Here is a 25,351-nt window from a genome sequence, read left to right as displayed (position 1 = left end):
ACGGACACGGAGACTGTTTGTACGTGGTGGTTATTACGACCGAAACCGCGGTGCACAGCTGAGCACTTTGAGTGTTCCCTTCTCTTCCAGAAGTACCTGAGAGGGATGGCTGGGTCCTGTGGGTGTGTAGATTTTAACTCTATGAAAAGCCGCCCGACGTTTCCCAGTGGGGCTCCACACGCCCCCGGCAAGGACCGAGGGTCCTAGGTGCTTCACCTCGTGGCCGGCTTCTGGCCAGTGCAGCTGAAACCGGCTCGTGTAACACGCGGTCTCGCTCTGGCTGTAGTGAGCACGGCCTTGCACGTGAAGCCTCCTTCCTGTGTTTGCCATCCGTGCCTCTTCCGGAGTGGAATGTCCAGCTGGACTTTTTGCCTCAGGTCCTTCGTCTGGTAAATATTTTTCGAGTATTTTCTGCTAGTCTCCGAGGGAAAGAAGAGTGCCTTGTTCCTGAATCGAGAGGGAGAGGTGGGGTCTTTGGCCGTTAAGTGTAGTGTTTGCTATGGGGCCGTTGTAGTGGCTCCTGACCGAGCTGACACTCTGTTCCCGGTTCGCGGGGAGCTTTCATCGTGCGTGGACGCTGCATCCTGTCACGTGTGCTTTCTGAGTCTGTTGAGATGAACAGGTGGTTTCTCTTTCTGAGTTTGTCAATAGGGTGAATCCATCAGCCGGTCTCGAATGTTATATACCAGGCTTGCATTCCTGGGATGAATTCCACTTGGTCGTAGGTATTGTCCTTGTTATTTATCGCCAGAATCGAATTTCTAAAATGTTACTAAAGATTTAAGGTTCGTGAAACGAAATGGTTCTGTTTGTTCCCTTTGTAATGTCTTGTCTGGCTTTGGTAGCCAGGTAATACTGGGCTGATAAAATGAGATGGCAAAGTGTTCACTCTTCTTGTTTTTATGAAAAAAAAATTAGCATAGAATTTATATTTATTGGGGCGCCTGGGTGGCTCAGTCGGTTGAGCGTCCGACTTCGGCTCGGGTCATGATCTCACGGTCCGTGAGTTCGAGCCCCGCGTCGGGCTCTGTGCTGACAGCTCGGAGCCTGGAGCCTGCTTCCGATTCTGTGTCTCCCTCTCTCTCTGCCCTCCCCCGCTCATGCTCTGTCTCTCTGTCTCAAAAATAAATTAAAACATTAAAAAAAAAAAAGAATTTATATTTATTCCCTGTATGTTTGGGAGAGCTCATTGGCGAATTCTCTGTCAAGTTTTCTTCATGTGAAGGTTTTAAGGGATGGGTTCAATCTCTTGGTTCGATAGAGGGCTCCCCAGGTTCTCTGTTTCTTCTGGAATGAGCTTTGGTTGCTTGTGCCTTTCAAATACTGTTGTCGTTCCAGCCGAGTTGTCAAATTTATTGGCATCCAACTTGAAATATCCCCGTATTATCTCTCCCAATAGCTTATAGAATCCATAGTGACTTTTTTTGTTGTGGTTTTTAATTGAGGTGAACTTAACAGCGACGGGCACAGAGGCGTGTGAGTGTGCGAGTTTTGACATATGCACACCCCAGAGTAACTAACGTAAAGTCTGCACAGAACATCCCTTTCACTCCAGAAGGTTCTCCCGATGCCTTCGAATTCAGTCCCACCCTACACTTAGACGGATGACATTAAACATCAGGAACGACTGCCATGAAATTCAGTCACCATGCATCGGTTTTGTCTGTTTTGGACTTCATATGAGTGGAAACATACAGTTGGTAGCCCTTCCGTCTGGCTGCTTCCACTCAGCACACTCCTTCGGAGGGTTGTCCACACTGCTGGGTGCGTAGCGGGTCAGTCCCCTTTCACTGATGTAGAGTAAGTATTCCACTGTGAGGACATGCCACGTCCATTTTCTGGTTGATGGGGGTTTCCAGTTTAGGGCTGTTACAAATAAAGATGCCGCGGGGCGCCCAGGTGGCTCAGTCGGTTAAGCGTCTGACTTCAGCTCAGGTCGTGATCTTGTAGTCTGTGGGTTCGAGCCCCGTGTCGGGCTCTGTGCTGACGGCTCGGAGTCTGGAGCCTGCTTCCGATTCTGTGTCTCCCTCTCTCTCTGCCCCTCCCCCGCTCATGCTCTGTCTCTCTCACTCTCAGAAATGAATAAATGTTAAAAAACAAATAAAGATGCTGTGAATATAGTCTTAAGAGTCTCTTTGTACACCTAGGTTTTCATTCCTCTTGGGTAGGCGAGGTATGGAATTGTGGGCTTGTAGGGTAGGTATGTGCCCATAAGGAACTGGCAGGCAGTTCTCCCAAAGTGGTTATGCTATTTTTGTCCAGCAGTGAGTTACTACTGTTATACACGGTAAGTTCATTTGCTTCATACCCTCATCCATATTCGTGATTGTGCTCTTTAATATTAACCATTCTAATGAATATCAGGTGGTATTTCATCGTGGTTTAATACGTCTTCTCTAATGACTCATGTTTTTTGAGCATCTTTTCAAATTGGCCATCCATATATCCTCATTGGTAAAGGGTCCTTTGCCCATTTTCAAATTGAGTAGTTTGACTTTTTATTGATTTGTAGAGGCTCTTTATATTTTATGGATCTAAGTCTTTGGGCAGATATAGCATTGTAAATATTTCCTGTCAGTCTGGTTTTTCTTTAAAATGGTTATTTATTTACTTTGAGAGAGAGAGAGAGAGAGAGAGAGACAGGCAGACAGTGAGCAGGGAAGGGGCAGAGAGAGAGAGGGGGAGAGAGAAACAACAGAATTCGAAGCAGCCTCCAGGCTGACATCACAGAGCCTGACGTGGGGCTTGAACTCATGAACTGCGAGATCATGACCGACCTGAGCCAAAGTCGGACGCCGAACCGACGGAGCCACCCAGGCGCCCCTTTATGGGGAAGCTTTAAATCACATAGTGTGAGTCCTTCAGCTTTGATGTTTTTCAAGGTCATCTTGACTATCCACCTTTGCATTTCTGTGTGCACGTGTGTGTGTGTGCATGTGTGTGTGCGCACGCCAAGTTGTCAATATATATTTTTAGAAATTGTGTTGGGATTTGGACTGGAATTAAATTGAATCTACTTGGTTTTCTTGGAGAGAACTAACATCTTTCAGTAGTTAGCCTTCTCATCCATAAATACAGTATGTTTTTTCATTTCTTCAGGCCTTTTAAAACTTCTCCGTGGTGTTTTTGAGCTCTCAGTGTACAGGTCTCGCCCATCTTAAAGTTTATTCCTACTTGATGTGTTTTTAAAGTAAGTCCTAGTTTTTCCAACTTTTTGCTGTTAAAATACAGAAATGCAGTCATCCTGTATTGAATTTGTATCCATGATCTTGCTAAATTTGCTTGCTCTCATAGTTTCTTAACAAATAGATTCTTGGGGCGCCTGGGTGGCGCAGTCGGTTAAGCGTCCGACTTCAGCCAGGTCACGATCTCGCGGTCCGTGAGTTCGAGCCCTGCGTCGGGCTCTGGCCTGATGGCTCAGAGCCTGGAGCCTGTTTCCGATTCTGTGTCTCCCTCTCTCTCTCTGCCCCTCCCCCGTTCATGCTCTGTCTCTCTCTGTTCCAAAAATAAACGTTGAAAAAAAAAATTAAAAAAAAAATAGATTCTTTATGATTAATGTAACCAATAAGGCTGGCTATGAATAGATTGTTTTGTCTTTTTTTTTTTTTAATTTCTCCCAGAGTGCGTGCATGTGTGCGTGTGAGTGGGTGAGGGGTCAGAGGGAGGGAGTGAGAATTCCTTTTTTTTTTTTTTTTTTTAATAATTTGTTGTCAAGTTGGCTAACATACAGTGCGTAAAGTGTGCTCTTGGTTTTGGGGTAGGTTCCCGTGGTTCATCACTTACATGTAACACCCAGGGCTCATCCCAACAAGCGCCCTCCTCAAAAGCCCCATCACCCACTCTCCCCTCTCCCCCACCCCCCCCATCAACGCTCAGTTTGTTCTCTGTATTTAAGAGTCTCATGGTTTGTCTCCCTCCCTCTCTGTTTGTAACTATTTTTCCCCTTCCCCTCCCCATGGTCTTCTTTTCAGTTTCTCAAGATCCATCTATGAGTGAAAATATGGTATCTGTCTTTCTCCAACTGACTTATTTCACTCAGCATAATACCCTCCAGTTCCATCCATGTTGCGACAAAAGGCCAGATTTCCTTCTTTCTCATGGCCAAGTAGTATTCCGTTGTGTATATAAACCACATCTTCTGTATCCATCCGTCAGTTGATGGACATCTAGGCTCTTTCCAGAATTTGGCTATTGTTGAAAGTACTGCTATAAACATTGGGGTTCAAGTGCCCCTATGCATCAGCACTCCTGTGTCCCTTAGGTAAATTCCTAGCAGTGCTATTGGTGGGTTGTAGGGTAGTTCTTAATTTTTTTTTAATTTTTTGAGGAAGCTCCACAGTTTTCCAGGGCGGCTGCACCAGTTTGCATTCCCACCAGCAGTGCAAGAGGGTTCCCACTGAGAGAGAGAATTCCAAGCAGGCTCCACACTGAACTCAGAGCCCAACTCGGGGCTCAATCCCACGACCCTGAGATCATGACCTGAGCAGAAATCAAGAGTCAGACACTCAACTGACTAAGCCCCCCAGGTGCCCTGATAGTTTTGTCCTTCTGGTCCAATCTTCTAATTATTTATTTTTGCCTTCATGCAGTTGGCCAGGACATGACGTGCGGTGTCAAATGGGGGGTCGAAAGCGTGCGTCCTTACCCTGTCCCCCGTCTTAGAGGGGAGGGGAGTAGCCAGATGGCCACTATCAGGTATGACGTCTGCGGCAGGTTCCCGAGGGTGCTATCAGTCTGAGGAAGTTCCCTTTCAGTTTGCCAGCATATTTATCGTGAATGGCTATTTTATTGTGTCCGTTTCTTCCGGCATCTGTGGAGATGACGGTTGTGGCTTTTCTCCTTTATTCTGCTGACATGTGGAATTTACAGGCGATTTTCAAGTGTTAGATTAACGTTGCATCTCTGGATGTACTTGGTCATGCTGTATTATCCTTCTAAAATGTTGCCGGATTCAGTTCGCTAATATTTTGTTCAGAAAGTTTGCATCCATGGTTGAGGGGAACTGATCTGTAATTTTATTTTTGTCAGATTCTAGTACAGGGTCACACTGGTCTCGTAAGTGAATCAGGAAGTGCTCTCTATCCTGAGACATTTCTGTGGGTTTTCGATATTCCATCCTTAAGAGGTTGTTAGAGGGGCGCCTGGGTGGCGCAGTCGGTTGGGCGTCCGACTTCAGCCAGGTCACGATCTCGCTGTCCGGGAGTTCGAGCCCCGCGTCGGGCTCTGGGCTGACAGCTCAGAGCCTGGAGCCTGTTTCCAATTCTGTGTCTCCCTCTCTCTCTGCCCCTCCCCCGTTCATGCTCTGTCTCTCTCTGTCCCAAAAATAAATAAACGTTGAAAAAAAAATTAAAAAAAAAAAAAAAAGAGGTTGTTAGATTCACCAACGAAATCCACAAGGCCTGGGGTTTTCTGAGTGGGAAGGATTTTGACTAAAGTCAATTTCCTTAGTAGATGTAGGACTGTTAATATTATTTTTAAATGATTATTTTGAGAAAAAGAGAGCGCATGGGGGGGGGGGGGTGGGGGGAGAGACAGAGAGAATGAATCCCAAGCAGGCTCCACAATGTCAGTGCAGAGCTCTGTAAGAGGCTCCATCCCAAAGAACCAGGAGATCATGACCTGAGCTAAAATCGAGACACAGAAGCAACTGTGCCCTCGGGGCTCCCAGGGCTGTTTTCTATTTTTTGCGCTGGTTTCATGAAGGTGTTTCTCAAGAAATGTGTACATCGAATCAACTTTGTTGCCATAAAGTTGTTCATGGTACCGTGTTGGTGTCTATCAGTGAGATCATCCTTTCATTCCTCAAACTGATGTCGATAATTTGCTCCTTTTTTCGTGGTTGGTTTTACTAGACTTTACCAATTACAGAACCACCTTTTGGCTTTGTTGATTCTGTTTTTCATTTCATTGACTTTGGTCTTATCTTTGTCATTTCCCTCCTTTACTTATTTTGGATTAAATATGGAGGTTTAATTGTAAACCTTTCTTCTAGTAGAGACATTGGGGGGCGCCCGGGTGGCTCAGTCGGTTAAGCATCTGACCCTCGGTTTCGGCTCAGGTCACGATCTCACAGCTCATGGGATCGAGCCCCACATCGGGCCCTGTGCTGACCTCTCTCCGCCCCTGCCTCGCTCACGTGCACACACACACTCTCTCAACGTGAATAAACAAGCTTTAACGAAAAAGAATAAATTACAAAGCCCTTAAAAAAAAAATAGAGGCATTTAAAGTTATAGCTTTTCTAAGGACTGCTTTAACTGCGTCCCACAAATTTAGTATTTTCTAATCTCCTTTGTGATACTGTTGACCCATAGGTTATTTGGAAGTAATTTTTAATTTGCAACATAATTTCAATCTGGGGATTTTTAGGCAATTACTGCTGTTGATTTCCAGTTTAAGTTTTGGTATGGTCTGAGAACATATTCTGTAAGATTTAAATTTTTTCACTTATTTTATGGTCCAGCACATGGTCTAGCTTGGTGAACCCTCCATGTGCACCTGAAAAGAAGGGATATTCTGCTATTGTGAGGGGTAATGTATAATGCCAGGTCTCACTGGTGGACGGTGGGGAATGTTCTATGTGCTTGTCAATGTTTTGTCCACTGGTTCTGTCACTTACCGAAGAGAAGGGTGTTAACGTCTCCCAACTACCGTGGACGCGACCATCTCCTCCTATGGTTCCTCCACGTTTCCCTCAAGGGTCTCGAATCTCCATTAAGTGCTCTCAAGGATTATTACATGTATGAATTAACAATGGCATCACTATGAACTGAGTTGCCTTTTCAGCACCACGCACACAGTGTCTGTACCTTGAGTTGGAGGCTGTTTTGTCGGACACGCATAGCGGTATGCACCCCACCCCCGCCCACTGTCCCCGGGCTCTTCTCCCGGGTGTTTGTATATTTAACGTGCATCTCTTGTAGATGATGTGCCTGGTGGTCTCTTGTGTCTTCCCTTCTTCTAAGGACACCTGTCACTGTATTTAGGGCCCTCCCTAAGCCAGGATGACCTCATCTGGAGATCTCTAGGGCCACCCCCACAGCCTCTGGGGGCAGGGCCTCAGAAAGGGCCGCTGCTCAGCCTACTTCAGCCACTGTTGCATCTTTACAAGCTCTTTCTGAATATTTTCACAAGAGCCCGGCAAGCAGCCTGGGTGGACATTCCCTGGGCTGTTCTGGGCCCAGCAGCGGAATGCCCTTCACAGCCACCAAACCGACCCAGCATGAAGAAACGCCCTCCGCTTTATAGGGGGCCGGCCCCGTGGCCTCACCCAGGGCCTCGGGCCCCCTCTCTAGTCCAGGGCACAGAAACCCAGAGCTTTGGAGTCCCTGTGCGCGCTTGGGGTCACGTTACAGCTGAGCGGCGGCTCACCGATGAGCCTCTCTGCCTCACCTCCTGGGGGCCCCGTGGCGTTGCTGTAAGAAAGACAAACGCTTCCAGGCACTGGAGACAGCAGAGCAACTCTGCCTGGCTTTCTATCCACACCCTCCTCAGCCACGGGGAGAAAGCACCCCTTCGTCTTCCTAAGGAATCTTCTAGGAATGGACAGAAGTCATGCACTTGTAATTCAGACGTTACGATCACATCCAATACCGAGGCTGTCATTTGAGAGCAGCCGGTGAGTTCACATCTTCGGAGAACAAATCACCAAGACCAGTGATCATCTTTAACTTCGGCAGTAAGTTAAAGTGGGGCAAGACTTGGTCGGCGTTGTGGAGCCGTGCCAGCACCCAAAAGCAAGCTTTCTCTCCCGTTGTCTGAAATACAGCTGGAGAGCTGAAGCTGTAATAGATTGGCTTCTAGTACAAGATAAACACTTTTTTGGTACCAACTGAATTCAGGTTCCTGAAGCCAAGGCAAGGAAGGCATTGTCTGCTGAATGAATTCCAGCTCATTTGGGGCTCTCCCACGACACCTCAGTCATCGTGGACCCTCTTCAGGTCACCGAGGAAATACCGAAGGCATAAAGCGCCCTTTCCATTTCAACAAGCCCCACTGGCCACTCTATCACTGTCAAGTAAGATCTTGGAAATTATCACCAAGAATAAAGGAAATGAAACGCCTGCATTAGAACAACTTGATGGGCGCTCGGAATTAACAGCAAATCCAAAGGGGTCCTGTCTTATTTCACAGATCTCTCCCACCGGTTAATGTTGGATAAAGAACGAAAACAAGACCTCAGTCTTTAATAAAGGAATTTACTGTTGACAAGGTGAAAACGCCTGGTCACGTGTGGACGGACATTAAATAATTCTTGTGTGTTTCTGACAGGATTTGACCGCAATCTTCCATGTGTTTGCAAAAGCAGAATTCAACCTCCCACGCTTTGTTTATGGCCGAGTCTTCCTTCTGGAAGTCAGGAGCGCACCCCCTTTGTAAGCATAGTCATGGGGGCATGAGCCCACCTGGCTGTTCTCTGTACCACATTCCCAGAGCACCCCAAAATCTGGGTCAGTGGTCTGGACCTTGCAAAACGTTTAGGTCCTGTAGACCCAGCCCGGGGCCTGGTCAAAGCTTTCATCTGGAGATCCTGTAGATGCTACCAGAACTTGGCCAGAGACCCTCTTGAGACCTCCCAGGGTGAGTGAGGTCCAGCACAGTGTCTGATTCCAAAAACCCAGGGCAGAGTCCAGCAGGCCCCTCCGCGGCTGAGCTCGTGGCGGGTCCACGGGGGACAGGCCACGTGCCCTCACACGGCGCGTCAGGCGGGTGCCCCCGCCACAGCCCATAACCATACCAGAACCCTCCCTGCTGGACCCTGAGGAAATGAAATCTCAATGTTATAGTACAAACGTATAAAAGGTCTTTTTCTGCAAATGTGTAGTTATTTAGAGCTAATGAGATCATCTTCGGTTAAATAAAGCACCTCCTACAGACGTGTCTGGCGTGCACTCCACATGCAGACAGGTGAAACGTACGTTAAGGTAAATGACGGCAACTTCACCGGAAGACGAGGTTGTGTGTGCTATTTTAGACGAAAGTTTTCGTCTGTGATCTTTGGTAGAAAAGTTTCTCTAGGTTTGTTCATTATAAGAATTTCGCCTTAAACCCAGAGCCTGCCTCAGTGAGCCCAACCCCTGTGCACACACCTTTATCGCATTCTGTCCCCTCCCTGTCCCCTCTTGGGTCACCTGCTCTGATGGGGAAAGCAATGGCAGGCACAAATCCGTTCAACCACAAAGCGGTCATTTAAAAAACACCTCCTCTCGTGAACTTTTCTGGCAACAAGAAGCCGACCAAAGGCCGTAGGTCTCCTGTAAGCCTGATGCTTAAAATGTATTCATTGAATGAAGTAGAGAAGGCAGAACCAGAGAAATGAGGTCTGCAGGTCGTATGTGATCTGGCTAAATCCCTTCCAACCGGCTCCGGCGCTCACTCTTGGTCATAGGTTCTGGAACCTTCTAGACAACACTGGGTAACTTCACAGAGGTTATTAGCAAGTTGATGCATCCGCCTGCCCGAGAAGCACCCCAACCCGAAACACCGTTGGCACAGTTTAATCAGGAAAGTGCGAGAGAGAAAGTGCGTTATGCGTCAGGAGGCCGAGGAGCCAAACGGGCACGTGCAGGGGACACGGCGGTGCCCCCGCCCCCAGCGGGGCCCAGACCGGCCCCCACCCCCGGCCACCTTCTCCGGGGAGCGCCGGCGAGGGGCGGAAGGCACGCGGCCCTCAGAGCACAGCCCGGCTCGGCACGTTCACCCACGTTTACTCGACTTTCCAGATGGCGATCTTCCCCTCCCCGCTGCCCGACCCGCTCAGCACGTATCTGTCCTCTGCCGAGCACAGGGTCTTTACCGCGTCCGTGTGGGCCACCAGCTCCTTTTCCACCGTCTTCCTCTGGGCGTCGATCACATAGATTTTCCCTTTGTACTTCCCCTGTGACCGGCCCGTGCCGCCTACCCAGATCTGCCAAGGAGAGACGGAGGGGGCGTCGGCCACACGCCGCCGGGCCTGGGCGGGGAGACCCCTGCGCGCCCCCAAATCCAGTCCTTCCCGGACCGGCCTCGAGGGCAGGGCACGAGCCGGAGGCGGCGGGGCGGGGGTGCTCCGGGGAGGCGTGGCCCCGGCCGTACCTGCTTCTTCACCCTGATCATGCAGCTGACCTCGGCGCAGTCCCGCAGGTGGACCCGCTGAGGGGGCCGGGCCAGGTCCCTGAGGCTCCAGATGTAGACGCCGTCCAGCCCGGCACACGCCGCCCACAGCTGCTCCTGCTGAAACGGGAATCACAGTGTGGCTGGTGGCCGCGCCCGCTCCGCTGTGCCGCCGGAGGGCGCTGCCGGGACGGGTACCTCGGGGAGGAGCTGGAAACCCAGGAAGGAGGTGCTCGCGTCCTTAGAGTTCTCCTCCACCTTCAGTTCCTGACGAAGAGATCCACCTGTCGTCACGACCACGATGCCGCTACCTGTGCCTGCGGAGCAGAAGAGCCAGCGTGAGGGAAGGCGGGTGCCCCGGGGCCGCCGGAAGGGTCAACCGGCTGCCGCCCGGTGGCGGCTCGGGCGCTGGCACGCTGCTCCCAGGACCCCGGTGACCCGTCCGCCCCGCGGCCCCTCCTGAGGCTTTGCAAATGCGGACGTTCCGGGTCTCCTCCTGTCACTAGAAGGCGCGGCCTGCCCTCACCCTGTCGGCGCTTAGAACTATAGGGGACAGCGCCACAGGCCACTAAGTGCTTCCGTTTACGCTCAAGGAAGAGGTCGTCTTGCAAGCCAAGCGTCTGCACGTCCCGAGAGCTGTAGGTCACCAGGCTCCGGGCAGCGGGGAACGTGGAGACACCGGCTGCGGGGCAGCCCCGGACACGGAGGGACAGAAACGCCGCGAAGCCCGTCCTTGTCTTCCGTGCTTCCTGCTCGGCCGCCCGCCCCCGGCGCTGCGGCCACCGGGCCAGCCTCGCACACACGGGGGCAGGAGGGCACAGCGGCCCGTGAGGCGGAACGTGGGAGCGGCCCCGGGCTGTGCCACTCCGGCTTCCCGTCCCCTGCGAGCGGACCACAGGACCCCCGGCACTCGGCCTCGACACAGAGGGACCCCTGCCGGCCGTGGCCACCCCAGGACTGGAAGCCCAGCTGAGTTTTCAGTCATGGAAAGTGCGAGCTGCCGTCACATCGCCTTCCTGCTTCTAGGCTCCGTTCGGTGTGGTTTTTCTGAGACCTAATAAGCAAAGCCTCATCCACGGGGAGGCTGACAGCCAGAAACCCTTACCTACTTGGACTGAGCTGTGAGGCCCCAGGACACCTGCTGCTGGCTGGGAGCACCTGGGCTCACCCTGTGGACAGGCACTTCTGTCCCCCTCCCCAGAGCCCTCCTCAGTGCGCTGGGCGCGTGGCCCCAGGAAGCAGCCTCGGCAGAATGAGCCCCAGTTCGTGAAGCTGGCGTGGACAGAAGAGGCTGCCGTCACCAACGCTCAGCGCGCCAAGGACCGTGGCTCTCGAAGGCGAGGGTGGGATTTCTATCTCACTTTTCTTTCTGAAGTTTATTTTATTTTGAGAGGGAGCAAGGGTGAGCACAAGTGGGGGCGGGGCAGAGACAGAAGGAGAGAGAGAATCCCAGCCGGGCTCTGAGCTGTCAGCATTGAGCCCTTATGGGGCTCGAACTCACAAACAGCAATCATGACCTGAGCCGCTATCAAGAGCCGAATACTCCACCAACTGAGCCCCCCAGGCACCCTCTCTAGCTCACTTTTTTTACTATTTATTTTTGAGAGAGACAGAGAGAGACAGAGTGAGAGCAGGAGAGGAGCAGAGAGAGAGGGAGACACGGAATCCGAAGCAGCTCCAGGCTCCAGGCTCCGAGCTGTCAGCACAGAGCCCGACGTGGGACTCAAACCCACGAACCGCAAGATCGTGACCTGAGCCGAAGTCAGACGCTCAACCGACTGAGCCACCCAGGCGCCCCTCTAGCTCACTTTTCCAACGAGGACACACACTCCAAGAGCCCGTGAGGGACCTGCCGAAAGTGATCAGCTGCCCAGAGACCGAGCCCAGATTTGAACCCGGACGTGCCTACCTGAAGGCCACAGCCTGAGCCACGGGTGCGCCAGCAACCTCAAGGTACAAACGTCCGCCTGCAGGTGTGGGACTGGGGTCTACTCCCCACCTAGGAGATGACCTGGGCACATGGCGTGGGCTGCTTCCCCTGCAGCCCCGGGGGTAGACACGAAGGTCTCACATGGTGCTACTGGGCTAGAACATTCCGGCCCCTCAGGCTCACGATCTTCCAGGTTCCGCCTCAGTGCACACAGATGTCCCGAGTTTACACAGATGCGGACACAGGCCCGGCATGTGCACTGGTAATGTGATGAGCGACCCAGATTTCTGCTTGTGACTCTCGTTCAGGGACGGCACTTTCTAGGCACGTGCTCTCTGTTGCCTCAAGAAACTCTGCGTTTGTCTTGTACTTTTCTCGTTGTTAAATAGGAAAACTGCTTACCGCGTTCAGTTAACTTGGAAGGTAAAAGGGATTCTGTCCTTACAGCAAAGCTATCTGTCCTCACTCTAATCTGTTACCTCCCTCCCTGCATTGAACAGGCACCTTTTAGCCCAAGGTCTGGTCAGCTCTGAGTCCAAAATGCATCCAGGGGTGGGTGGTGCACGCGTGCGCGCACACACACGACAGCCCGTGGAGATCAGCGAGAGCTGAGGCCTACGATCCTCGAAACGCCAGGTTTTCCCTAAAGGTACTTTCCGGTTCTTTGTGGGACGCCGAGGAAAGGCGTTCTAGCGTATGCTGCAGTCCGCCGTGGCCGAGGGCACGGCTAGGCTGCCAGTGTGGCCGGAAAGAGAGGGAACACCCCCAAATGAGGGAGCCCAAACATCTATGTAAAAATTCTTAGATCCTTGGCCTGGGAAGAGACCTACTTCAACGCTGTAGCTTATCTAGCTGGGAAGGCCCAGTGTGTGTGCCTCGGGCATTTCCCTGAGACCCTCAAAGAGCCATGCGTATACAATAAAGACTACGCCAGAACGAAGCGTTATGTACTCTAGGAACAAGGTCAAAACTGCAACATATCGACCAAAGAAAAACCTAAAAGGAAGCCTCTACACAGGCTCAAGATGATGGGCCAGTCATTTAGCGACCTTCCAGGATAAAATAATGCTCTTTAAAGGCGGCTTTAACCCAGAGTCTCTTTGATGTGTCATCAGCAACACCAGGACACAGCAAAGTCCCTCTACACCCCAAGCATGAAGGCAGCCCTACAACTCAGTAGAAAAGCCGTGAACGGAAGCAGACCCACAGATGCCCTGGGACCCGGCAGAGAAGGACTTCTGACTGCAAACAAATGTCATAACTTCCAGGAAAGTATAAAGGGGACGCATGGGCACAAAGAATGTAGAAGAGAAATGCAGGTTCTTTAAAAATGTAAAATACATGAACCCTAACTGAAATGAAAAGTTGCCGGACAGGTTCAACAGCAGACAGGACAGAGGAAGCTTTAGGTCTTAACCAAACTAAAGCTGAGAAAAACATGAAAAAAGTACAGCCTGAGACAGGTGGGGTGTTACCGAATGGTCTAATGTGTATATTAGAATATACGTCTTATATTCCAATATAATTCTAGAATGAATACACACACACACTGTATATAAACAGAATCCCAGGGGCGCCTGGGTGGCTTATCGGTTAAGCACCCGACTTTGGCTCAGGTCATAATCTCGCGGTTTGTGAGTTTGAGCCCTGCCTCAGGCTCTCTGCTGTCAGCCTGGAACCGGCTTTGCATCCTCTCTCTCTGTCTCTCAAAAATAAACATTAAAAAAAAAGTTAGGATCCCAGAAGACATGGAGAAAGAGAAGGGATAAAGGAGATACTCGAAGAGATAACGGTTCCAAGTCTCCCCCACTGAACGTAAAGAGCAAGCAAGACAGACACGAAGGCCTCCCGCCCGAGCACAGCGTAGCCCAACTCCCGAAGGCAAAGAATGGCCCGCAAGCAGCCACAGGCAGGTCGTTTCGGCAGAACGGCAGCAGCGACGGTGGACTTCTCATCAGAAACAGACAGGGCTACGCAAAACTGGAAAGAGACCGCTAGAGTGTGTGGAAAAGATCGGTCTGTTTACAGCCGACTCCGGCCATGAGAAACACTAAGGGAAATGACGCCAGAGGCAAACCAGGCACGAAGCTCCCCCGAAATGGTGACCGTACAGGCCAACACCAGGGGGTGCGTAAACAAAAATGTTAACAATATTTTCCGAGCTTTATCCCGACGGCAGCATTAAAATACTGCTCTTAACAGCGACAGCCAAAGGGGCGGGAGGAGGTAAATGGAACTGATCGTACTCGTGTGAGCTGCGTACGTGATACGTGGAGGGGGGTCCTGGTTGCTTCGGGCCGGCTGTGACAGGTAAACCTGCGGGTTGCAGTTCTTAGAGCAACCGCTAAAAGGTAAAGCAAAACGCAGAAAATGTGGCGCTAAAAAGAAACACTGAATGTAAGAAGTTCTCGTTTCCCGCATCCTTTTCGACGAAGCGACAAAGACAGAAGGGGCAAGTGAGGCACGGAAAGGCGCGAAGACGACAGAAGCCTCGTGCGCAAGCCTGCTCACGGCACCGCAGGTGCGCAGACTGACGAGCCCACGTCTCTGCAGGGGCGACACGCGCGGCAGACGAGCACGCGGCTGGGAAGGGCAGGCGGCCCCACGAGGGTGGTTACGGTACCAAACGCAACACGTTTTGTGGGGACGCGGAGGGATCACAACTGGCACACACCGCGGGCGGGGACGTAAGGTGGGGCGGCAGCTTCCAAGGGGAGTCCGACGCTTTCTCCGAGGGGTAAACGTGGGGTCAACCCGAGCCCGCGCGCTGACACACACAGACAGGGCCACAGAGGGCTCCCGGAAGCCGCAGACACGGGAGGGGGCAGGCAGCTGAAGACGCGTGAGGAAGAGCAAACCGGCCGCAGGCCGTCCTGGGGTTCCCTCCCCCCGGAGCAGGGCTCTGGGCCCCTCGTGGGGGCAGAGGCTGAGGACTTACAGCACCACAGACAGCCGTCGTGCAGGCGGATGGACGAAAGCCCGCCACCCGGCAGCTGGAGCCTGCTGGTCACGCGCAGGGAGCTCACGTTCCAGGCCAGGACCGTCCCGTCCGCGCTGCACGAATACACCTTGCTGGGGGTGCGAACACACGGGTGTAAAACACTTGACACGGAAGCCAACGAAGTTACCATTAGATAAAGGTCCACAGCGTGCACGGTGATTCTCGCCCGAGTGAACGCTGCCCGTGTCGCGGGAATGAGTAGCGAGGGGCTAACCGATCCCGCAGGAGAAGACGGTTTGCGGAGGAGGCCGGTCCTCACCCGTCGGTGTTCGCTGCCGGCTCCGCAGACCCTAACGTGGCGGCTGAGTGAAATCTAGCCCCTTACGCAGGACGTGCCGTCCCGGCCCCCTCCCCTCGTGATAGCGGCTGAGGTTCCGGGCGGCACCTGCTGCTCTCTGAGCCGGGCCTGAGGACAGACGGCACCCCGAAACTAAGGGACAGGGCAGCGGGGGAGGGCGGCAGCAGACAAGCTTCAGGGCCGTGGGCCCCGGGCCCAGGTGGTGAAGCAGGTGACCGTAAATGAGGACCTACTGTGTGCCGGGCCCCGTTCTAGGCACAGGACACGCGGCAAAGAGCAGAACACGGGTGCCTGCCTTCGGGCTGACGTTCTTAGTACGGTAAAGACAGCGAATGAGTGAAGCAAAAGTGTTAGGAGTCGGACTGCACCCCCCAGCCAAGGGCCACCACGAACCCCCAGGGCCTCAGAACGCGGCACTACTTGAAAACAGGGCCTCTACGGGAGTATTCAAGCGACAGTTAACAGGATGGGCCCTGATCCGCTATGCCGGCATCCTTATCAGGGAGATTTGGACTCGGAAAACACCGTGTGAAGACAGAGAAGTGGGATGCCGTGTCCGCAAGCCAAAGACTTGGGGCAGACCGGCAGCCGCCGCCGACAGGCGAGGAAGTGGCCGCCTGAGCCCCACGCTCACCCCGGAGCTGGCCCACAGCAGAGACCCGCGCCTCTGTACTCGGGGCCAGACACAGACGAGAACGTCACGCGACTTTGCTCAGGACAGGCCGGCCCACGGTGACCGCGGACCCTTCCCCCTAGGGACTCCCGGCCCGCCCCGCCCCACCCGGGAGCCAAGCGGCCCCTTCTCCCGGCAGGGCCCGGCCGTACCTGGGCGCCCCGCTCTGGACAGCGAAGCCCGTGACCCCGGAGCGGTGGTCCGTGAGCTGCTTGTTGCAGGACATGCTGTGCACGTTGATGATGTAGATGACGGAGTCCTCTGAGCCGACCCACACCTGGCTCTGCTCCGCCATCGCCATGCAGTTCTGACAGCGGGCGGAGAACGCGTCACGAATACCGGCCCCTCTCGTTGCTCCCAGGAGCTCTGTCCTACCCACTCCCCGCAAGCCCCGAACCTCCGCCCCTGGGGGGGACCCGGGGTTCGGTTCCCGCGAGCCCTGGCCACGTTTCTGTCTGCCGATCAGTACGTAAACTTGTTATGTGTTCAAAGTGCTTCTGTCTAAAGACATCTGATTTTTGGGGCGCCTGGGTGGCTCGGTCGGTTAAGCAGCCGACTTCGGCTCAGGTCATGATCTCACAGTCCGTGGGTTCGAGCCCCGTGTCGGGCTCTGTGCTGACAGCTCAGAGCCTGGAGCCTGTTTCAGATTCTGTGTCTCCCTCTGACCCTCCCCTGTTCATGCTCTGTCTCTCTCTGTCTCAAAAATAAATAAACGTTAAAAAAAAATTTTTTTTTTAAAAAGACATCTGATTTTTTTATCCGCCGCTGACTCATTAACACCGGACTCCTGGCCAAGTGCGCTTCAACTCGTGCTTGAGCGCAGCTCACCTAGTGCCTGACTCTCTCACGAAGGCCCGTCACGGCCTTCTTGGGCTTAGGGACACTGGACAGCACCCCAGCTCTACACCAGGGGCCATTTTAAGCAGCAAAAATCACCATTACAACACGAGAATGCAAAACTGTGGCACTAAATAGGCCGCAAAGAGGACCCTTGTGTCCAGCAGGGGCTGAAACAAGACACAGCATCCACGGGTTTGACCTCAGCTGGGAACGCGCACCAACAGCTCCTTCCTTCCCCCGCTCCGCACGTGTGCGTCTGCGGATAACCGTGAAAATACTGTATTTGTTTCAGGGTTAAAATAAACTCTAGCAAGCGGGTGAATTTGCAAACATGGAATGTGCAAATAATGAGAACTGACTAGACTAATCACAAACACAACTGCCCACGGTTTTCCGTTCTGTAGCGAGACAGGGTTCTCTGGGTTTCCGGCCTAGAAAAGTCAACAACCAATGGTAATTTATAGATGTTTTTGTGTAACTTTGTTTTTTAAGTTTTTTTAAATTTAGTTTTGAGAGAGAGAGAGAGAGAGAGAGAGAGAGAGAGAGAGACGGTGCAAGTGGGGGAGGGGCAGAGTGAGAGGGAGACACCGAATCCAAAGCAGGCTCCAGGCTCCGAGCTGTCAGCACAGAGCCTGATGCGGGGCTCGAACCTGTAAACCGTGAGATCACGACCTGAGCCAAAGTCAGACGCTTAACCGACTGAGCCACCCAGATGCCCCTGTATAACTTATTAAAAAAAATGCTCATTTCTTTTTGAGAGGGGAAGGAGCAGAGAGAGATGGGGACAGAGGATTCGAAGTAGGCTCTGTGCTGACAGCAGAGACCAATGTGGGGCTCAAACTCATGAACCTTGAGATCGTGACCTGAGCTGAAGTCGGACGCTGAACCCACCGAGCCACCCGGGTGCCCTGTTTTTGGAGACTTGGAAATTAGAAATTGAGGACTGACACACTGGAGAGACCCACAGGTCGCACAAACACGTGAAACAGAGCTGTACTTGTGCGAGCATCTCAACCCATCCAACCACGTCACTCAAAGGCGTTCCTGACGCCTTCCTGACTTGCAGTTTCCCGAGCCGCTTCACTTTCCACTTGAGGACGGTCTCTCCTGTGTTCATCCGTGACACGTGCAACCCTCTCCTGGTAGCCGAACGCAGATTTCCAAATACAAGTAGGCTTCCGAGTAAACCTGGCATCGTGGTGGATGGGGTGAGACCAGATCTGACCCCAGGAACAGTGAGTGTGGACGGTGGTTCATTGCTCCTCCTCTTGAAGTCCGAAGAAAGAGTTTCTAAAAAACTGCTAGCTTTAATTTTACCGACAAATAGTCCCATAAATTAGAAAAGGAAGCCCGCTTACTAATTTCAGAAATAATCATTTGGAAAAAGCCCTTTCTTTTGAGGCATCTCCCTGAGAACTGGTATAATTTTAGTAAAATGTCTTTCTTTCGCGGCCCAAAGATACCTTAGGTGGCCTGCTCTGAACTGCAACGTCCAGAGGTGGGAGCACTTTCTTGAGATAATTACCCAAGTTTCTTCCTGTTCAACAGCAAAGAAAACCTCGGTGAGACGAGGACAGTGTTTTCACGTATGTAACTGGGAGAACTTACTGCTTTACTTGTTACCTGGCCTGACTGGGGACAGCAGAGATGGCCTCACAAGGCGGCCTTTCGATTTGATTGTAACTAGGATTTTAAGTTATTCTATTCCTTAAAAAGTCTTTGAAACGCACATAACTAAGAATCACAATGAAAAAATTAAACTTAGAATAAAAACGGGGGTTCTCGGGACGCTCAGTTGGTTGCGTGTCTGACTCGATTTCGGCTCAGGTCATGATCCCAGGGTCGTGGGATCGAGCCCCGCACTGGGCTCTGCTGAAGATCCTCTCTTTCTCTCTCCCTCCCTCTGCCCCATCCCCCACTCACACATGCGTTGTCTCTCTCTCAAAAAAACCTAAAGACCTGCTATTGACAATACGGAGTGATGCTATGGGATACCCTGTCCCACTGCCGGGCCCAGGTGGACTTCTCTGTCTTTGCAGAATCGCAGCTTCATCTGGAAAAGTGCCGCCCTGCACGGCGCCCAGCTTACTCACCAGCTTAGAAGTGCCCACTCGGAAGCAGTGCTGGTGAATCGTCCAGGAGGAAGCGTCAAACACGATCACTTTGCCCTCACTTAGAGCACACCATAATTTGGGGTGAGCGTCTTCAACTTTTTCTGCCGGGTCTAGATGCCCTGAAGAAGTAAACCCAAAAACGTTTTCAAAGAGAAACCCTTGGATGCACGTGCACGTGACCGGTGCCATCACTCGGGCACCGGCGCTGCCCGAGTACCTGCCGAGGGCCAGGCCCACGCTGGGTGCCCCGGACAGGAAGAGAGCACGAGCTTTGGAGCCTGAAGTCTCGGGAGGGAGCCGGCTCCGCCCGGAGAGCCGCAGTCAGCAGGGCCGGGGCGGGGCCGTCACTGAAGAAGGGGGTCCCGGGCAGGGGGCAGAGGAGCAGCAGGGCTGTGCCAGGCACGGAAAGCGGGAAGGGGGTGTGGCGTGGAGAGCCGGGACATGAGCCGCTGCCTCCGGCCCCATATCCTCACCGGCACCCGGTGGGGCGGGCCCTCCGATGGCCGTTCCGAGGGCATGAAGCTTTTGGGTTTTTGACTGTCACGTCTTTGCATTTCCCTAACTGCTCATGAGGCTGCGGCCTTTAAGTGGCCACGTGGAGACTGTCCTCCGTGGTGAGGTATTACCTCTCTCACCCGTGTTGTAAAGATGTTTGAGAGCGAGGGAGTGAGCAAGCGTGCATGTACGTAAGCGGGGGAGGGGCAGAGAGCGAGCAGAGCGAGAATCCCAAGCAGGCTTCTTGCTGTCAGAGCAGAGCCTGATGTGGGGCTCGATCCCACGACCCTGGGATCATGACCTGAGCTGAAGTCAAGCATCGGACGCGCAACCAATGGAGCCCCCCCCCCCCCCCCCCAGCGCCCCAGGTCTCTTGCCCGTCTCTGAGCTGGGTTGTGCTTCTCTCCCGGATGTGCAGCCACTCTGTGCCCGCCCTTGACCCGAGCCCTTGCCAGCGCCCCTCCCGCTCTGCGACCACCTGGTTCGCTCCCTCCAAAGTGTCTGTTTACAATTCCATCATCTCAGTAGCGAACTCCACCAGTCTCTTCCTTCACGGCTCGCGTGGACGTACAGTCTCCTTCTCTACCCCAAGGTCACAAACATGCTCTCCTCTGTTCTCTGCTAGAAGCTGGGTACTGTCTTCATTTATGTTCGTCAGTGGCTTTCGCGTGTAGGTTTCCATCCACCTGGAACCGACTGTGTGATCTGTGGTGCGGTCAAGCTTCGTGTTTTCCATGTGATACGCGACATCCCTGACGTCACATATGGTAAAGACAGTCCTTCCCTCAAGCCCCTGCTCTGTCGTATCACCTCTGTCACACGTCAAGGAGACACGAATGTGTCAATCTTCCTGGGGTATTCGTTCCACTGGCCCCCTTGGGGAGATACCACCCTACACTGTTCAGTCTCACCAGGGACCGGGATACTTCGAGGCCGGAGGGCTGGCTCCTTAGCGCTTGGGTAACCAGAGGGGTCCGGAGCCACCGCTAAAGGGCTTACCAGTAGTCCCCTTCTCGACGGGTCCTGACCAGTTTTGTCCCTCCGGCCCCTCGGCACTGGCCACAGCTCTGCTCTCTTCCTCGCTTCTGAGATGCCGCTTACGGAACTGGCAGTCGCTCCACAGGAAAAAGGGGCTCCACCATTCTCCGTGGTCGTTTTGTGCTTTGGCCCTTCTAGATGTTCTGGGAGGGACGGCTGGTCTGAACCAGCTAGCCCATCGTGACAGGAAGCCCACAGTCCAGTCGGTTCTGATTTACAGGAAACCGACTTAACTCTAAAAATACTCATTTATCCAGAGTATTTATCCACAATAAAAACTGTCTCAGGCGCCTGGGTGGCTCAGTCGGCCGAGCGTCTGACTCTGGCTCCGGTCGTGATCTCGCGGTCCGTGAGTTCGAGCTCCGCATCGGGCTCTGTGCCGACAGCTCAGAGCCTGGAGCCTGGTTCAGATGCTGTGTCTCCCACTCTCTCAAAAGTAAAGGAACATTTAAAAAAAAAACAAAAAAAAACCATCCCACTGGTCTGCAGTGTTACAGCCAACACGGAGCCTTGATGGATGAACCTGGTAAGTCTCCAGGGCCCCAAGGTCCAACCGCGCTCTGTCCTCCTCCGCGCTCAGTGTGTCCCCTTGCTGGGTCTTCAGGACACCCGGTGACGAGATAAACTGCCCTCTCGTGCTGGGAAACTGCTTTGCCGCCGAGCTGCCATCAGCCCTCGGGAACCGGGTGGGCTGGGAGACAGCTGTGGAGCCATAACCGCAAAGGGCGACGGGGACAGGAGGGCACATCCGTGATGCTCCCTGTCGCTCAGCTCACGCCACGACGAGCTGAAGCAAAGCGCCAGACCACAGGTTCTTTTCTGCCCAGAACGAAGTCCTTTGCTCTCCAACACGTTGCGCCCTCAGAGCGGCCCGCCCCACAGCGCTTTCCAAGTCAGACTTAAGCCAAAGCATCTTCGACGGTTTTGCGCCTGTGACACGACGGCGGTCTGTGTTCAGGCTGAGGCCCCTCGCGGCGCTGATTCCCGTCCGTCCTCCGTTGCGCCTCGGCCGGGAGGTCTGCCGGACGCAGGGCCACAGCCTCGCCACATGAAGGGGAACCGTGTTGTCAGGCATTCGGACGGGCAAGGGAAACGCGCCTGCAATCTCTAACGCGAGACCCTGGGCGCAGTCCTTCATCACAGTGGAAGCAGGCCCAGGTTAAACGCCCCGAAAGAAAGGACGTGAGCGGAGGCGCTTTCTAAACTGCCAAGTGCTGCGCCACGTGAGGCATGGCTAGGTGGGAGCGGAGTCTCCATGGGGCGCTCGCCCCGGTGGGGTCGCCGTGGCTCCCTGGGGCCTGGCCTTCCCGAGGCGGAGGGCACAAGCAGCCGCCCGGCTTCGCCTCGTCGCCCAGGGCCTCACCCGAACAACTAGACAGACCCCCGCCTGGTCCCCGCTCGCCCTGTCGCGTCCCGTCCCTCCACTTCAGGGCTGACCCCAAACGCAAACCAAGCTCCCCAAAGTGCCGGACACAGAGCAGCCCCGAGCGAGGGCAGGCCTCCTACCGGGCGTGTAGAGCAAGACGTCCACGGCGTGCGGCAGGGTCTCTCCCGCCGAAGGGTTTATCTTGTGCTTGAGGGTCTCCGAGGTCGTCTTGGGGACCGCCGCGGGCACTGAAATGCAAGCGCTCGGTTAGTGTCGCGATTCGGTGAGACCGGTGAGACCGCTGTCGTCCCACAGCCCAGACCCTCGGCGGTCTCTGGATGTCGGTTTTGGGGGAGGGCGTCATAGGCGGGGAAACGGGCACTAGAGCCTCCGCCTCCGGGCGGCCCCTCGCTCTCGCGCTCGTCTGTGTGCCCGCCAGGGGCGGGACGGTGACACAGCTCCCCTCCCAGCCAGGAGGCCGCGCGATCTGGCCTCTGCCCACCCTCAGCCACTACGAGTCACCCAGCAGAGACCAGACCGAAAACATGGCTCGGCGACTGAACGTTCCCAAGACAAAACCAAGCGGCCTCTGGGCCTGGGCGCCGTGGACATCTCGGGCCGCAGCCGCGGCTGCCGTGGGGACCGGCCCGCACACCGCGGGCTCTCCGGCAGCATCGCCGGCCTCACCGGGAGATGCCGGTAGCGCCCCCTCCCAGGGGTGGGGTGCAGGGCGTCGTGACGTGTAATTCCTAGACCCTCCGTCGTGAGGGGACCGCAGGCTCTTAACTGGAGCCCGGGATGGCTGCCTGCGCCTCATCGAGCTTTGCACAAGGGACCCTGAGCCCGGACAACCCGGTCACGGGGGACGGGCTGGCGCCGAGCGAGCTGGCACGTGCTGGGTGCCCCCGTGGCGACGGCGTGCCACCGTCTGTAAAGGAGTCAGAGGCTTTTGCGGAAACTCTTGACGAAGACTCGGCACGAGGTTGGAGTCACATAAACACCTGAAGCGTAGGGTTTGATTCTGTTCCCGATGAAAAACCACAACGAGCGACCACATCTGCTTCCAGTCACTCCTGCGGCTCTTGTGGGGACCAGAGCACCCCGACTGCTCCCGGGAATGGGGGTCCGGGTCACTGAGGGGGTGGGGGCCGGGACACGAGGGGAGGGGGAGAGGGAGGAGGGGGGTTCTGGGACACAGGAGGGGAGGGAGAGGGGGGAGTTTCTGGGACATGAGGGGGGTTCCGGGAACACAGGGGACTTGTTTCTGGGACATGGGGGGATTGGGGAGAAGGGGGGACTTTCGGGGACAAGCAGGGGAGGAGAGGGGGGTTTCCAGGACACAGAAGGGGGGAAAGGGGGGGAGTTTCCGGACACGGTGGGGAGAGGGGGATGTCCTGGGACACGGGGGGGGGGGTTGGGTTGTTTCCGGGATGGAGGAGGGGGAAAGCGGGGTGGGGGGGGGGTTTCTGGGACATGGAGATTGGTTTCTGGAACCAGGAAGCATCAGAGATCTCACAGTGATGGACGTGGCAGAATAAAAGGTGCCAAAGTGAGATTTGTTTTTCCCGGTTTTGCAACATTTAAAAAGCAGTCTCGGGACGCCCGGGTGGCTCAGTCGGTTAAGTGTCGGACTCTCGATTTCAGCTCAGGCCGTGATCTCACAGTTCTGAGACTGAGCCCCGCGTCAGGCTCTGTGCTGACAGCGTGGAGCCTGCTTGGGACCCTCTCTCCCCCTCCTTCCACCCCTCCTCTGCTCAGGTTCTGCCTCTCTCTCTCATGATAAACAAATTTTTAAAAAACAAACAAGAAATCCGGAGTTTCCAGCTTGTACCCAGGGGATGGGACCACACGTGCAAACGAAATCTGTACGTGAATGTTCACGACAGCAGCATTTGTAAGAGCCCGATGGTGCAGAAAACCCAGTCAGCTTGATCACAAATGAACACAGCGGTCCATCCACACAGTGGAATATTATTCGGCCACAAAAAGGAGAGAAATACTGGCACCCGCTATGTGGATCCCCTCTGAAAACGCTGTGGTAAACGAGAGAAGCCACCCGTGAAAGGACACGTGTACGTGACGTGCCCGGGACAGGCGAATCCAGACAGAAGCACGTCAGTGGTGGCCCAGGGGCTCGTGGCTGCTAAATGTTACGGGGCTTCCTTGTGGGGTGCCGAAGACGTTCTAAAATTCACTGTGCCGAAGCTGGACCGTGAATACCATGAAACCAGAGATGTGCGCTTCAAGTGAGTAAGGTACATAAGGTGCAGGGGTGCCTGGGGGGCTCAGCTGGTCGAGTGTCCGACTTTGGGTCCGGTCAGGATCTCACGGCTCGTGAGTTCGAGCCTCGCGTCGGGCTCTGTGCTGACGGCACGGAACCTGCTCGGGATTCTGTCTCCCTCTCTGTCTGCCTCTCCCCTGCTCACTCTCTGTCTCTCTCACCGTAAACTTAAAAACAAAAACTGCACACAAACGGGACTAGAGCTCATTTAAAAACATCCCTACCTTGTTCATCTGTTTTCATGAATTCTATGCTGTGGCTGACTTGGCCCGCGGCAACTATGCATGTAGTAAAGTGGTCAATTACAGTCTCTCCTTTATACAAATCACGAGACCGTTCTAGGTCATTTAAAAGTTGAAACGAAACAGAAGTAACTCAAACGACAGTTATTGTTACCCACCAGCTGTTTCCTAGACTTGAAAAATCTACTCCCCACCCGTGACCCCCCAAAAACAGTCCACCACCACACCCTGAATGGCTTCCAGAAAGTGAGAGCCAGATTCACACCTACATACAGGTGATCAGAGACTTCCTACCTGGAAAAACTCACCAAATCAGGGGGACTTGGGGGAGCAGATCTGTACTCCTGGGGGCCTCCGGGCACCGGTCAGCAAAAGGGACCACGCGCCGGGGTGCCTACGGCTCCCCGGGGGCGTGTCCCCGACCACAGAGGATTCCGCCAGCCCCAGGAGCCACTCGAGGGCCTCCTGCTCCGCTCCAGCCCACTCACCCGGCCGGTGCAACTAAGAACCGTGGCAATCCCCACCCAGTCTCCAGTGGAACCCCGCTCAGGGAGCAAACTGGGAAGAGCCTCCGTGGGTCCCGCTAGGCAAGGAGCTCCCGGGTGAGCTGTTAAGTGACAGCGGGAAAGCAGGAGAACGTGTGGTGCTCAGAAGTAAACTCACAAGTTGCATGAGAGGACAGGGTGAGAAATTAGGGATCGGCCCTAACGTCAAGCAGGTAAGACTACTCAAAGCACGTTCAGGACCCCAGGACCCCAGGACCCCAGGACCCCAGGACCCCGCCGGACGCGCACTGGTCTTACTTTCGTTCCTCATCTTATCGAAGTAAGATAACTTGGAGGCAGCGTAAATGGCACCAGGCGACTGCAGCGTGCCAACAACGGCGTCCATCAGCAAGACGTGGGTCAGCGCCTGCTGGATGTACTGAGGGTCCTGCAGAGAAACACGCTCACGTCAACGGTCACGGAAATCACTGACTTT

At 54.2% G+C, this 25,351-nt stretch overlaps 1 protein-coding gene across 7 annotated transcripts in view; it reads right to left on the bottom strand.

The window, feature by feature from the left end:
* Positions 1-8,184: 8,184 nt before the first annotated feature.
* Positions 8,185-25,351, bottom strand: part of DENND3 (DENN domain containing 3) — a 53,259-nt gene continuing 36,092 nt past the window's right edge. For 4 of the 7 annotated variants that reach the window (XM_047074247.1, XM_047074244.1, XM_047074249.1 and 1 more), the window contains 8 exons: positions 25,174-25,303; positions 21,988-22,095; positions 18,928-19,067; positions 16,147-16,301; positions 14,961-15,094; positions 10,291-10,409; positions 10,075-10,212; positions 8,185-9,907 (listed from right to left, as the gene is read on the bottom strand). In XM_047074247.1, coding sequence (XP_046930203.1) covers positions 9,707-9,907; positions 10,075-10,212; positions 10,291-10,409; positions 14,961-15,094; positions 16,147-16,301; positions 18,928-19,067; positions 21,988-22,095; positions 25,174-25,303 — 1,125 coding nt within the window. In that variant the 3' untranslated portion in view covers positions 8,185-9,706. Of the gene's footprint in view, positions 9,908-10,074; positions 10,213-10,290; positions 10,410-14,960; positions 15,095-16,146; positions 16,302-17,668; positions 18,102-18,927; positions 19,068-21,987; positions 22,096-25,173; positions 25,304-25,351 lie in introns of those variants that run through there. The other 3 variants (XM_047074245.1, XM_047074248.1, XM_047074250.1) reach the window with 3 other exon arrangements.

Source organism: Lynx rufus, unplaced genomic scaffold (genome assembly GCF_022079265.1).
Source record: "Lynx rufus isolate CCGP_SWC_20201006 ecotype Redwood Valley unplaced genomic scaffold, mLynRuf1.p SCAF_12, whole genome shotgun sequence".
Lineage (NCBI taxonomy): Eukaryota > Metazoa > Chordata > Mammalia > Carnivora > Felidae > Lynx > Lynx rufus.
Note: the sequence above shows the minus strand (reverse complement) of the source record. Positions and strands in the feature narration are given on the sequence as shown.